The 12,476-nt window shown below is 47.9% G+C and overlaps 1 protein-coding gene across 11 annotated transcripts in view; it reads right to left on the reverse strand.

The window, feature by feature from the left end:
• Nucleotides 1–12,476, reverse strand: part of FHOD3 (formin homology 2 domain containing 3) — a 473,175-nt gene that overhangs the window by 61,199 nt on the left and 399,500 nt on the right. For all 11 annotated transcript variants that reach the window (XM_047697409.1, XM_047697416.1, XM_047697413.1 and 8 more), the window contains one exon: nucleotides 4,446–4,724. In XM_047697409.1, coding sequence (XP_047553365.1) covers nucleotides 4,446–4,724 — 279 coding nt within the window. The remainder of the gene's footprint in view (nucleotides 1–4,445; nucleotides 4,725–12,476) is intronic.

Consider the following 12,476-nt stretch of genomic DNA (forward strand, 5'->3'; position numbering starts at 1 on the left):
CTATTCCATTGTTCAGTTTTTTTCCGAAATTCCTAGCCGCCTGCTGTCATCATTCCCCTTCTGTTCAGAGAACATCCTTTGGCCATTCTTAAGAGTGGCCAGCTAGCGGCAAATTCTCTTAATTTTTCTTTAACTGAGAATGTCCTCATTTTCTCTTCATTCCTAAAGGCTAATTTTGCTGGATCCAGAATTCAGATTGATAATTCTAGTCTTTCATCACTTGACAAATGCTGTGGCCCTTTCTGCTCGCCCCCATGTTTCAGATGAAACATTTGAATTGGTGGTGTTCTATAGATAATGCACCGTTTCTTCCTACTCCCTTTCAAGATTTTTTATTTTTGGTCTTTAATTTTTAGAACTGGTGTGAATTTCTTTGGCTTTATCCCCATTAGGATTTGCTTAGCTTCTTAAATCTGGAGGTTTTACACCTTTTGTCAAATTTGGGGAATTTTCAGTCTTTATTTCTTAGATGTTTTTCCAGCCCTGCAGGCTTTCTCCTCTCCTGCTCAGACTCCGATGAAATGAATGTTAGTTCTGTTGATAGAGTCTCACAGGTCCCTGAAGCTCTGTTCATTCTCTAGTCTATTTTCACCCTTTGTTTTCAGATTTGGTCATTTCTACTGATCAGTTTTCAACTGCACAGGTTATTTCCTTTACTGTCTCCAATCTACTACAGAGCCTAACAAGTAGTTTATTTTGGTCATTGTATTTTTCAGTTCTGTAATTTCTCTTTGGTTCTTTTTTATATCTTTTTTTTTTTTTTTTTTTTTTTGCTAAGATATTTCTTTTCTTTCATGTGTTTGCTGAATGTTTGGAACTGTTCACGGAAGCATTATTATGATGGCTGCCTTCAAAGCCTTGTCAGATAATTCCAACATCCGGCTCATCCTAGTGTTGGCATCTGCTTCTTGTCTTTCCCATTCAAGTTGTGAGTGCCCTAGTCCTTGATATGATGAGAGATTTTAGAGTGTATCCTGGATATTTTGGGGATTATTTGCTAGACTTTGGATCATACTTACCCTTCTCTTTCAGCAGGCACTCGCTCTGTTTAGATGTGGTGGACAGTTCTTAGCGGGGGTAGATGTTCAGCTCCTTACTGCGTCCTACTATCACCACCTCAGCAAGAGGGCTGACTCGCCCTCACTGAAGATGGCCAGGTTAGGGGTGCAGCAGCCCCATGACCCCACTGGCATCTTCCCAGTGGAAGTGGAACATTTAACTCACATTGCCTCCAAGTATAGGTGAAGGCTCAGCTTTCCATTGGTCTCTGCTGATTCTGGGTGGGGAGAATTGATTGCAGACTAGTTCCACCTCCAGCCACATCATTCTACGTTTTTTTATGCAGGGTGGGAATAGAGACTGAGCTCCCTGCTGGGCCCAGCCAGTGTCAGAGAAGGAAGGCCGGGGCAAGAGAATGCTAGTTAGTCCTCTTCTACTGCCTCCTTAAGTCTCTCTTCTACTGGGTGAAGGTGTAAATTCAGATCTCTAGAAGATCCCACTGATACTACCCTAATGGGGAACTGGGATGCCACTTGCTTCTGCCCTGTAGGTGATAGAGTATCAGTTCCCCATTAGGCCAGAACTACGCCAGCAAGGAAATGAGAGAGCACTACTGGCTTCTGCTGGGCAGGGGATAGAGAACTAGCTCCATGTGAGTCTCACTGACACTAGACAGTTGGAGGGAGGGGAGAATGGGAACCATATAACTTCTGTTTCCATGGAGGGCAGGTTGTAGAAGATTCCTTCCTATTTGGTCCCACTGAAACTACTAGGTAGGGGAAGAGTAGGACAACAGCAGATTTCCCATTAGTGCTTGTCTATGGTAGGGCATGTATTAATAGCCAAAATGATTTTTTTTAATTTTTTAAAATATTTATTTATTTATTTGACAGTAGGCGGAGAGGCAGGCAGGGGGAGGGGGGAGCAGGCTCCCTGCTCAGCAGAGAGCCCAATGTGGGGCTCGATCCCAGGACCCTGGGACCATGACCTGAGCCAAAGGCAGAGGCTTAACCCACTGAGCCACCCAGGCACCCCCAAAATGATTTTCTGCTCTGTTAGGCAATCCTTTTCCCAATTCTTTGGCTATGAGAATAGGATTTACTTAGAGCTTCACTGCCATGTCATTAATGTCCAAAGGTCCCTAGACAGTCTGCCTTCTTTCCACTTTTCAGAGTCTTCCTACAACTGATTGTTCTGCTATGCCCAGGGTGTTCCCATTTTGGTTGTGAGAGGAAGGAACTGGGAACAATAGAGCTTCTCCATCTTAGCCAGATGTCTTTTCATTCAATTATTCATCAGTGTTTTTTTTGAGCCTCTACTATGTACTAGTCCTACAGCTAGGAAGTGAGGACTCACAATGAACAAGACAGACATCCTCACAAAGCTTACATGCAAGTGGCAGTAAAGGACACTTATACAAGGCATTATAGCAAAGTGTAACAAATGCCACAATAACTCCTCTCACACTGATGCCATGGAGAGGAACACATGAAACAAAAAGAAATCCACCTAAGCAGAAAAAGTTGAGACTCTTTCAAGCCCTACAGATTCATTTCTGAGTAATGGATACAATCATTAGGATCATTGTGATTGCTTCTGTGATTTGAGAACACTTTCAAAGGCAAGAGATATGATGACAGAGCTGCCTGACTTCACTGCTGCTCCTGGTGCCTGGGAACAGTGGGATTTTCTAGGAACTAAGAAGCTACAACAAATAGACATGATAACATCTCTTAATAGCACCAGACTGAAGCAGAAAAAAATCACGGGAAAGCCTTAATTTCTGAGTCAATAGTCTTGGACACCACCAGCTTTTGGTAGAAAATCAATGGTTCTTCACTGGGAGTAGAGTCTCTATTTTTGGAAAGTTGCCCTTATTTGGAAAAATATTGGACAAGCTGATCCAAGAAAGTTCTGTTCCTTGGCTTCTTTTCACTAACCCAACTTGTTGATATGTTTTAGGCTTGCTAAACCCAGTGATGACGAATAATTTCTACAGCTATTTATAATAAAACATGATTTAAGATGAAACTGATCAAGAAGATTTCCCCAACCCGACCCCCTGTACTGTGACCCTAGTCACATTAAATGTGAATACTAACAAGCAGGATTTGGGAGACTAACTGCCATCTGACTTTGAAAGAAAATTAAATAAATATCCATATATGTAATACCTTTTGCACATACATCTTCAACCAAACAGACATGAGATTTTCAATGCAATAATTACTAAGATATAAACTAATAAAGTCTCAGTTCTTCTTCAATGCATCATAATGACCAGAAATTTAAAGAATAAAACTTATTAATATAGCTGGTAAAAACTCAAGTATCAACTAGGACTAAGCCATTGATTGATAGGTCTCATGGCAGGCATTATAGCTCCATTCATTCGTTCAATTTTCATTCGCACATCCATGCTTCAGTGATCACGTATTCTTAATCTGTGAGCTGACAAGCCAGGCATGGGTCATGTCACCAGCAGGCAGGCCCTTGTGGAACCTTCAAGATGCACTTTGGGCACAAGGTAGAGGCTCCTTGAGTGTGTATCAGCCTGTAGGTTAATGAAGGCTGGCTAGTAAGACATGCCTCCACTGGTGAAGGGTGTTAGCTGAGAGAGGTGGCTGTCATCTCAATAGCACACAAGTCATGGGTAAGAAAACCAACTTTATGGGGTTGCATGTGAACCATAATTCAAACGATTACATGAATCCTTTAGCATTTCTATAATCCTCTGTGGCACCCTCCCCGAGTTCCCAGTGAGGATTAACATGCCATTTGGTGTCTCAACATAAAATTATCACTACAGAGATGAACTGATTGAATATCAGCTGTAATGCCCAAAAGATCTAATTTCATAAAGAAAAGCAAAGACTTCTAATAAAAGAGTGGCTCTGAGCATATTGTGGAAAGTTCCTTAAATTATGTATATTCCACTAGAGAACATCAAACTGACTTCAGCACACTTTGAACTGCCACTTTTTAGAAGTACTCATCCAATTCATTTTAACCAATCTGCTCTGGTCTGAAATGTCCATCATGATGGCTTAGCACACTTCACTGCAGAAACTTTCAAGGGAGCAGACAGCAACATGACATATGTCTCAATTTAACTTAGAACAAAAGCTACATTTACTATGAACAAGCAATTAGAAGGAAATGAGGAAGGTCTCTTTTGGGACTTATTTCTCAGGAAAAGTCCTTTGCTGTCCTCATTATTGGGCCCTTTTCCCACCTGTCGAAGTGAGCCTGGCATAGGGCATGGGGCCACCTCCCCATGGGGCAGGAAGCTGAGGGCTGCCCACAGTATGGCCACACCCCTCACCTCCAGACACCAGGTGACATAGCCCATTGAGTGAGCTGAGCCTGCAGGGTCACCTCAGTGGGCAACAAACCAAGTCCCCCACCCAGGGTTCCCTGGAATGTATTTACTGGGGCTGTATTACCAGTTCCCTTGTCCCTGGAGAGCTTGTCCTCCTTCTCCTCCCTCTCTAACGTGCTGCTGGAGGATGAGATGCTGGAGGCAGAGCAGTTGTCCTTCTCGTTCACCTCCTCACTCTGCCTCTCTTTCTCACTGAGGGAAGCTCGCTCTTCTGGCTCTTGCTCCAGTGCTCGCTCCACTTCGCTCTCTGCTCCCACGCGGGCACAGGCTACTTCTGGGCTGGCCTCATCGGTACCCTGCCCCACTTCCGCCTCCAGTCCAGGCTCAGGATCCCCAACACTCGCTGGTGGATACAACAACAATGGAGATTATAATCACAACAGGAATTTCTTGGGAATGTTAAGGGAGGTGTGAAAGGAGACAGGAGGTTGATTTCTTTGTTGTTAGTGGTGGGCAGATGTCTAAAGGTGGCCCCCAGGATTCCCATCTCCTGGTCATTCAGTCAAACCCTCTTCTAGGCACTGTTGGGAGGGGATTGTGCAGCTGACAGTGAAGTCTCGAGTCACTTGACTCTTTTAGATGTGGCGATTATCCAGGTGGCCTGAGACAATCTGGTGAGACTTCGAAAAGCACAGTGTTTTCTGATGGGCCATAAAAAACAAAGTCAAAGGGGTGCCTGGGTGGCTCAGTGGATTAAAGCCTCTGCCTTCGGCTCAGGTCATGATCCCAGGGTCCTGGGATCGAGCCCCATGTCAGGCTCTCAGCTCAGCAGGGAGCCTGTTTCCCCCTCTCTCTCTGCCTGCCTCTCTGCCTACTCGTGATCTCTGTCTGTCAAATAAATAAATAAATAAAATCTTAAAAAAAAAAAAGTCACAGAGGTAAGAAGCATGTGGCTTTAAAGATGGGGGTGGGGGTGTGATGTGACGGACAAGGAATGTGAGTGGCCACTAGCAGTAGAGAGCAATTCCTGGCCAACATAAAATAAAGAACAGGAACTTTGGGCCTGAGAGCACAAGACACCGAATTCTGCCAACAACCTAAATGAACCGGAGGTGGATTCTTCCCAGAGACTCCCAGTAAGGGACAGGCCAGCCACAGCTTGAGAGGGGCCCCATGAGCCCCAGCACTGAGAACCAGTTAAACCCTGCTGGACTTCTGACCTACGGAAACTGTGAGATAATGAATGGGTCTAATTTGAATTGCGGTTTGCGGTAATTTGTTACACACCAGGAGCAGCCCTGTGTTTTATCGGTGGCCAAACCAATGAGGAATGACACCCTTCGCTTGAATTAGGTTTACTCATAATTTGATTAGCCCATGATTTGGAAAGTTGTTCGGGAGAACCTCTCATGGGCACAGAATTATTTATAAACCTATCAGGACTGGAGATTTGATGCTCACAGCAAGGTATGATGTTCCCGTTCCTGTGTGGGACATCCTCTAGGGAACAGGAAAGTGGCATAGTACGGCTTTGCATGGTTTTCCTGAGCAAAATTCTTAGCTATGCACTGTATAGGAGTAGCAAAATGACAGAGAACACAAGAAGTTCTGAACCGGCTGCCACATGTGAAGTCCAGAGGGAGACAGGTCACTCTTGAGAGTGTGACCCTCGGGATGGGCAAAACCCACATTGCTGGAATCGGGACAGTGTATCCCAAGAGTATGTGCTCAAGACCCAAGCATATGCTACACAAATACAGAAATTCAGCAGGATCTGCACAGGACAGGAACTGTAAGGAACGTGCCCAGACCTCAGAAGACCCCAGGAGAACAAGCAGATCAGGGCATTCCCTGTGGAGGCAACCTGCTGGCTCAGGTGAGTGGGGGCGGCTGGCAGTGGAATTTCCAGAACAGACCCCCCAGCAGGCCAGGCGGTGCCATTCCTATGGGAGAGGACTGCTCAGGCCTCACTGGGCAGAGAGCCCAGCTGCCCTCTACTCCCCAGCCAGAAGTCATTCTGCCAGGACTCCCTGGGTCCTTTCCCCCACTCCTTATCTGCTGTCAGGCCGCCTTCCTCTGAGAAAGAGGGAATTGGGGAAGGTGCAACATCAGCTTCTCCTTATGTCCTTGGGCAACTTCCAACCACCAAAGGGAGAATGACTCCTCCAGGAGAGTCTCTTCAGTGTCCTTCAGGTAGGAACTGAGTGTAGAGGTCAGAAATCCTCTCCCTCCTGCCTGCTCGAGGCTTCATGACAGGTTGTATATTTTCTAGTCTAGTACGGGAACCTGCTTCCCTGGGATACTGGAGGAAGCAGGCCGGGGCAGCAAAGGCCCTCCGCTGTCTACTGGCTGTCCCTGCTGGCTGTCCCCAAGAACTGGTGATACGAGGACAAGGTTTCCAGGCCGAAATGTGCTCCCTGGTAGCAGCAGGAGGAAGCCATAGGGCATACACCTTGAGCCCACCTACCAAAGCATGGTACCAGCGGACCCTCTTCCTCAAAAACAAAGACTGAACAGAGTACAGGGAAAGTGTGAATACAACCTCGGGAAAAATGCCCTTTGGTATTAAAGGAAATTTTCTGGTGATTTCTTCTTCCTCTGATAGTGAAGTATTTATCGAGGAGCTACAAACACCCCTTCCTTTATGAGTACGGCAGAAGCGCCGTGTTACCAATACCACTGTCATCCTTGGGTTAACAGAAGGCATATGTCCTCGCACACACTCACATCAGAATAGCCACATCAAAACCCAAATGTGTTTCCAACCGTCTAGCATGTGGCGGGCATTTGAGTTTTAAGTGGTCAGCATATGGTGAACACAGGCTAGGGTGCCTCCATGTGGTTTTGTCAGTGATGGGGAGACGGGTGCAGTGGGTTGCCAGAAGCCTGTGCCTACTCTCCATCTCCAGGAGACTGGGCCCACGAAGTAGGAAAGACCCACGTGTGGTGGTGGTTTGACTTCAGCCCACGTGCACGCTGCCACCCTGTTTCCTTCCACTGAAGCAGCGACTCCAGCCCCTGAGGAGCACAGGTGCTACTGGTAACAGTCATGCACGTGCCAGAGAGCCACCCAGTCTTGGTGGCTAAAACACTCAGAAACCTCAGCCCCCCTATGCTAGGACCTCACTTCGTGGAGTCATTTCTGTGTGTGAGCCACACTGGCTGGTTTCTCCATGCCCCGCTGCTGGGGAGGCGGCCATCTCCTAAACCGCCCCCGACCAGAATGCAGACTCAGCACCACCAGGCCTGACTGCAAATCTGTGGCATGTGAGGTTGTCCTAGCGATGGACAAATAATAGTCACACACACATGAGTCGAGCAAAACCAGCACAGCTAGAGGGCGGCGGTGCGAGAGCAAACACATGTGGCTCCTTCCTGATGACACCCGTCCCGCACACGCCAGGCAGCACCCCTGTCACTGACAGAACATGCATCCCGGTTTTCCAAGGGCTCGCTCCTCGGCTAGGGAAAAGGGACATAAAAACCCATCCATGGGGATCACAGTAGTATGTCGCCAGTCACGCAAGAGAGGGCACTGGATAACAAGTGACAGGGGGTCCCTGGAAGGAGCAGCCAGGACCCACGGAACAGCCCTTCTGCAGCTGCATTAACCAAACACAGGAATGATAAGGCAAAAGGTCCCCAAGGGCTGAGACCTGACCTGACCTTCCTCCAGTGTCCGCGAGCCCCCAGCGGGGCAACATCTGCTCACAAAGTCTTCGCTGACGCCCAGGAAGCTGAGACTGCACACCAAGTTCCAGAACATTTCTGTTCCCCTCTCCCATTCTCCCTCATCAGGTCCTCTCTCATGGCCCCTCCACACACACCCCTCCATTCCTTGAGTCACTACCCTCTGCCAGGTTGCCCTGCTCTGAGCAGACAGGGGGAAAAAGTATCATCTCCCTTCACAGAGTGCCCAGGAAGCAGGATGACTGTATCTTATGAGTCTTCAGGAACAGCCCCAAGACAGCTAAGACATTTGTCAACACCTAGGGGTGGAAACTGCTCACAACTTCCCCCCTACTGCCAACCCTCATATTTAATGAACCTTTCTGTGGCCCAACAACAGTGTTGGTGATGAAAGACACAGGGATACACGAGTGACACAAGCGACAGACCCAGTGCTTGTCATCATAGGGATTAGAGAGGAGCAAAGAGCCCGTACGTGCCTGGCCATGGCCTTTGCATGGCAAAGGTGGGAGAGCCCTATCACCAATGAACATGGGAATCTCAGCCCCTTGGCTCACCCTGAGACAGTTAAACATGTGACAATGCTCTAAAAGCAAAAGCATGGTGGCCAGTGGAGGCAGCAGGGGGAAGGTATGACAAGGGACTTTAGCAAGGCCTGAGAAGGAAGGTAAGTTGCTATGCCAAAGTGACATTTAAGCAGGGTCTCCAAGGAGGAAAATGAGTTGAGAGGGGGAAGAGTGGACGTGAGAATGTTCTGGGCAGAGGGAGGAGCATGTGCAGAGATGAAGAGACAGGGCATGCTGGAGGAACGCAAGCTGCGCGCACCAGAGCTCTGGCTGTAGGCCTTGCGGGGTGGGATGAGGATCCGGGATGTCACACTGAGGGCAGTGATGGCGGCTGTAGGTAGGGACAGGCAAGCAACTCCTGCTACTGAGACGGCTGGCACATGCCTGGGGCTATGGGAGAAGCGCCTCATTTGTGTGGAGCACACAGCCCAGGAAGCAAGCCCTGCAGACAGAGACTGAGCCGGGAGAGGTGAATGCCAGACACTGGAGCTCAACGCACAATGATGATTAAAAACATGGCACCAATGGGAAGCTGTTCCAATCCAGAGAGTCACTGGTGGAGGTAGCCTGTCAGCATCTGAGGAGAGCATGGGGTGTTGTCTCCCTCTGAGGACTACAACTACCCTCACATGAATAGTCTCCTAAATGAGCACAACCCCTCTGTGGGGAGGCCCCTCACACTGCCATCAGAGAGCAAGGCTGGGGAGGGAAGAGTGAAGGCCATGGTGCCGGGCAGGGCACCCACGCCCAAGCGCACGCCTCTAAGGACCTTGAAGCCCTGCCTTTGGCGCAGGCTCAGAAGTGACCACAATTAACCAAACCTGCAAGTCACGAGCTGCCAGCCACCCCGCAAACCCAGCTTTTCCATCACCAGCCATGCCTGCCCATCACCTTGGACAGAGGAAGGACGTAAGGGTCTGCCTGATCTCTGGGCCTGAGCTTAAGAGAAGAGGAGTTGCGAGAAGTTCCTGGGCCAGGGGCCAGGTAGTCCTTCTTCCCGCAGGAGGCATGAGTACAGAAAGGAGGACATGGCAAGAAATGCCTGGCAGCATAAAAGGCATCCAAAACCGGGACCTGTCTTCCTGGACCACATCCTAAGTGAGCAGACTGATGGGATCCCGGCATTGCCAGAACGCACTTAGCAAAGGCCAGAAAAATGTATTTGGCCAGAACCTGCACTGACCTGATTCAAAGGGCTTTAAACTAAATTTTAAGGTTGGAGTGCGGAGAGGAGAAAAAGGAGAAAGAAATTAAAATTAAACTGCATAAAGGGATGTAGAAATGGATAATCTAGGTAATGTGGAAGAAATCACTGAAAGGAAGAGATCCACAGTATATTCAGAAAGAAGTAACAAGGAACCTGGTTGTTGCCATATTGGGGATGGGCCTGTAACCCAAACATGGCCACAGAGGGGAATGCTTTATCCAAAGAAAACAGACTTTACAGGACAGAGAGGCTAGACGTGGGATCAGGATGGGAACCCATCAACATAAGAACCAGAGGGAAAGAGGGAAAACTTTACTGCTTTTGTTGAGAGAATATAAAAGAGGGCCCAGTCAGACGCTGGGGCTTCCCTCATGCAGATCACAGAACTGTGAGGGAGAGGGGAGAGAGCAGGCCCTGAGGAATTCAGCCAAGGCAGAGGACGACTTCTAATAGCTAGTTCTCTTTGTCCCTCCAAAAGCCCATCACCAACTCCTCATCTGGTCTGGAAAATCTCGTTGGACATCAGGCCCTGCATACTGGGTACCAAGAGCCTTCTACACACTGGTGCGTCCCAGGAACTGCATACATACCACTCCATGGAGTCCTTGCACCAGCAATATGAAGATTATTGTCCCCATATGAGAAGGGAGGACACCTGTCCAGAGAGGTTAAGCAACTTGTCCAGGCTACACTATGGGCTGGCTGTTCACAGCTGCTTCTCCAGACCCGCTCTCTGCTCTGCTCTGTGCCCTGGGGGGGCTGACTCCCTCTCACTTTCACAGAGAAGTAGCAGCACGGGAGGGAGGAAGGAGAGGCTGGTGTGTTTATGCCTCCACTCTCTTTACGTGGGGCCTCAGTCTGGCAGAAGTGGTTAGGTCACCATTTCTGCCTTGTGCTCTCCTCCCCAAGGCTACGGCTCTTGCTGAGTCCCAGGCATGACCAAGTTCCTCCAGGCCTGGAGGTGGGAGCAGTGCTGTTCATCTCTGGGGGCTTCTTGATGGTCCTGTGACATTCCCCACACCTCCAGGAACTGTCCCTTCACTGGCGGCCTTCAGGCACCCTCTGAGTGTTCATCTCCTCCCAGCCTCACCGACAAGCAGAGCTGGGATTTGAACCCCACCAGAGCTGACTGAAAAGCCTAGGCTATTAATCACGATGGTCCACTCTGAGGTGGGTGACTTACGCTGTAAAGCAGAAGCACAGAATCATTCCTGAAGAGACAAACACACTAATATAACACGACCATTCCAGGTCTGCTTTCATCCATGTCCCTGACAGCCGAGTCCAGAGTGTCCAGTTGGAAACTCCAATCATGCAACTTTCCTTTGAAGAGATAAATTGCTGGTAGAAAGATCTGAACTTAATAAGTCTTTGGGTGGCTTCAATTGATTTCTGTCTGTGATGGTGTCTCGAAGACTCTGCCAGGACTTGGTTTTCTGGCAGGTCTTACGAAACCAAGGGCTGGGCCAGCCAATTCTATAACAGTTGCTCCAAATCATGTACATTCCAGGGACCTCCCCAGTTCAGAGCTAATAACTAACACCATCAACTTTAAACTTGTGGTTTAATCACATAAATGTGAAAAAGGTCCCAAGAGAAAAAGCCCACAACTTTGAAAATTCTTTAGACTTAGACTTTGGTGCTGGGCCAGTTCATGCTAAGCTGTTCACTCAGATTCACTCTAGAGCAGGATTTCTTGGCCTTAATACCATGGATATTTGGGGTGGAGAATTCTTGGTTGTGGGAGGGCTGTTCTGTGTTCTGCAGGGTGCTTAGCAGCATTCCTAGCCTCTACCCACTAAAGGCCAACACCACCACCTCCTCAGTTGTGACAACTAAAAATACCTCCAGACACTGTCAAATGTCTCTTGGAGGGAGTGGGGGAGTGGGGTGGCAGGGAGCATCCTATGTCGAGAATCTTGACCCTAAGGGAACAGTTTCATTAGGATGGACTCAAACTCAGCCTCTCAAGCTTTACACAAACAACCCACTTTATCATGTGCGAAATACTGATCCATCTGTCTAGTGAATTCATATGTCTTCTAAATTTAGCCCAGTTTTATTATGATTATCAAAATCGAGAGCTAAATTTTCTAAACAGGCTCAGCCTAAGCCACCTCTTAAGATGAAAACCATATGTGGCCAAAGTTACCTTTGGAAGGGGTCAAAATTACCTTTGAAAGGTAGGTAGGTAGGAAGGTAGGCATCTTTTAGAAGACACCATTTTGTAGAAACCATACCAACCCTCAGGGTTCCAACAAGGTGTTCGCTTTGCTTCAGTGGAATGTCATAAGAAGTACTGGGCTTGTAGCAGGGGGCCATATTACCATGACACACACAACCTTACATTCTAAAATCACATTTGGTATGGCGCACTGTTCATACTATAAAAAGGCACATGAAAGCTAGGAATGACTCAAGAAAAAACAGATCTGCGACCGCCATTTTAGGGCTCACGTGGAAACCAACATCCGAGCTGGATATTGTACAGGATCAGAAGCCCTCTTCAGATTGTAATCTTCACTCCCCTGACCCATGTCCCCCAGATTATGCTTCTGATGGAGTTCACCTGGTTAAAAATGTACAGAATATAATTCCACTGTATTATCATCTAGGACAAAAAAAGAAGTTTCTAGTTTCAGGTCCAATTACTGCAATATTGGTTAATGGACAGATCTGATTTCACACTATA

The sequence above is a fragment of the Lutra lutra genome, chromosome 12, assembly GCF_902655055.1.
Source record: "Lutra lutra chromosome 12, mLutLut1.2, whole genome shotgun sequence".
NCBI lineage: Eukaryota > Metazoa > Chordata > Mammalia > Carnivora > Mustelidae > Lutra > Lutra lutra.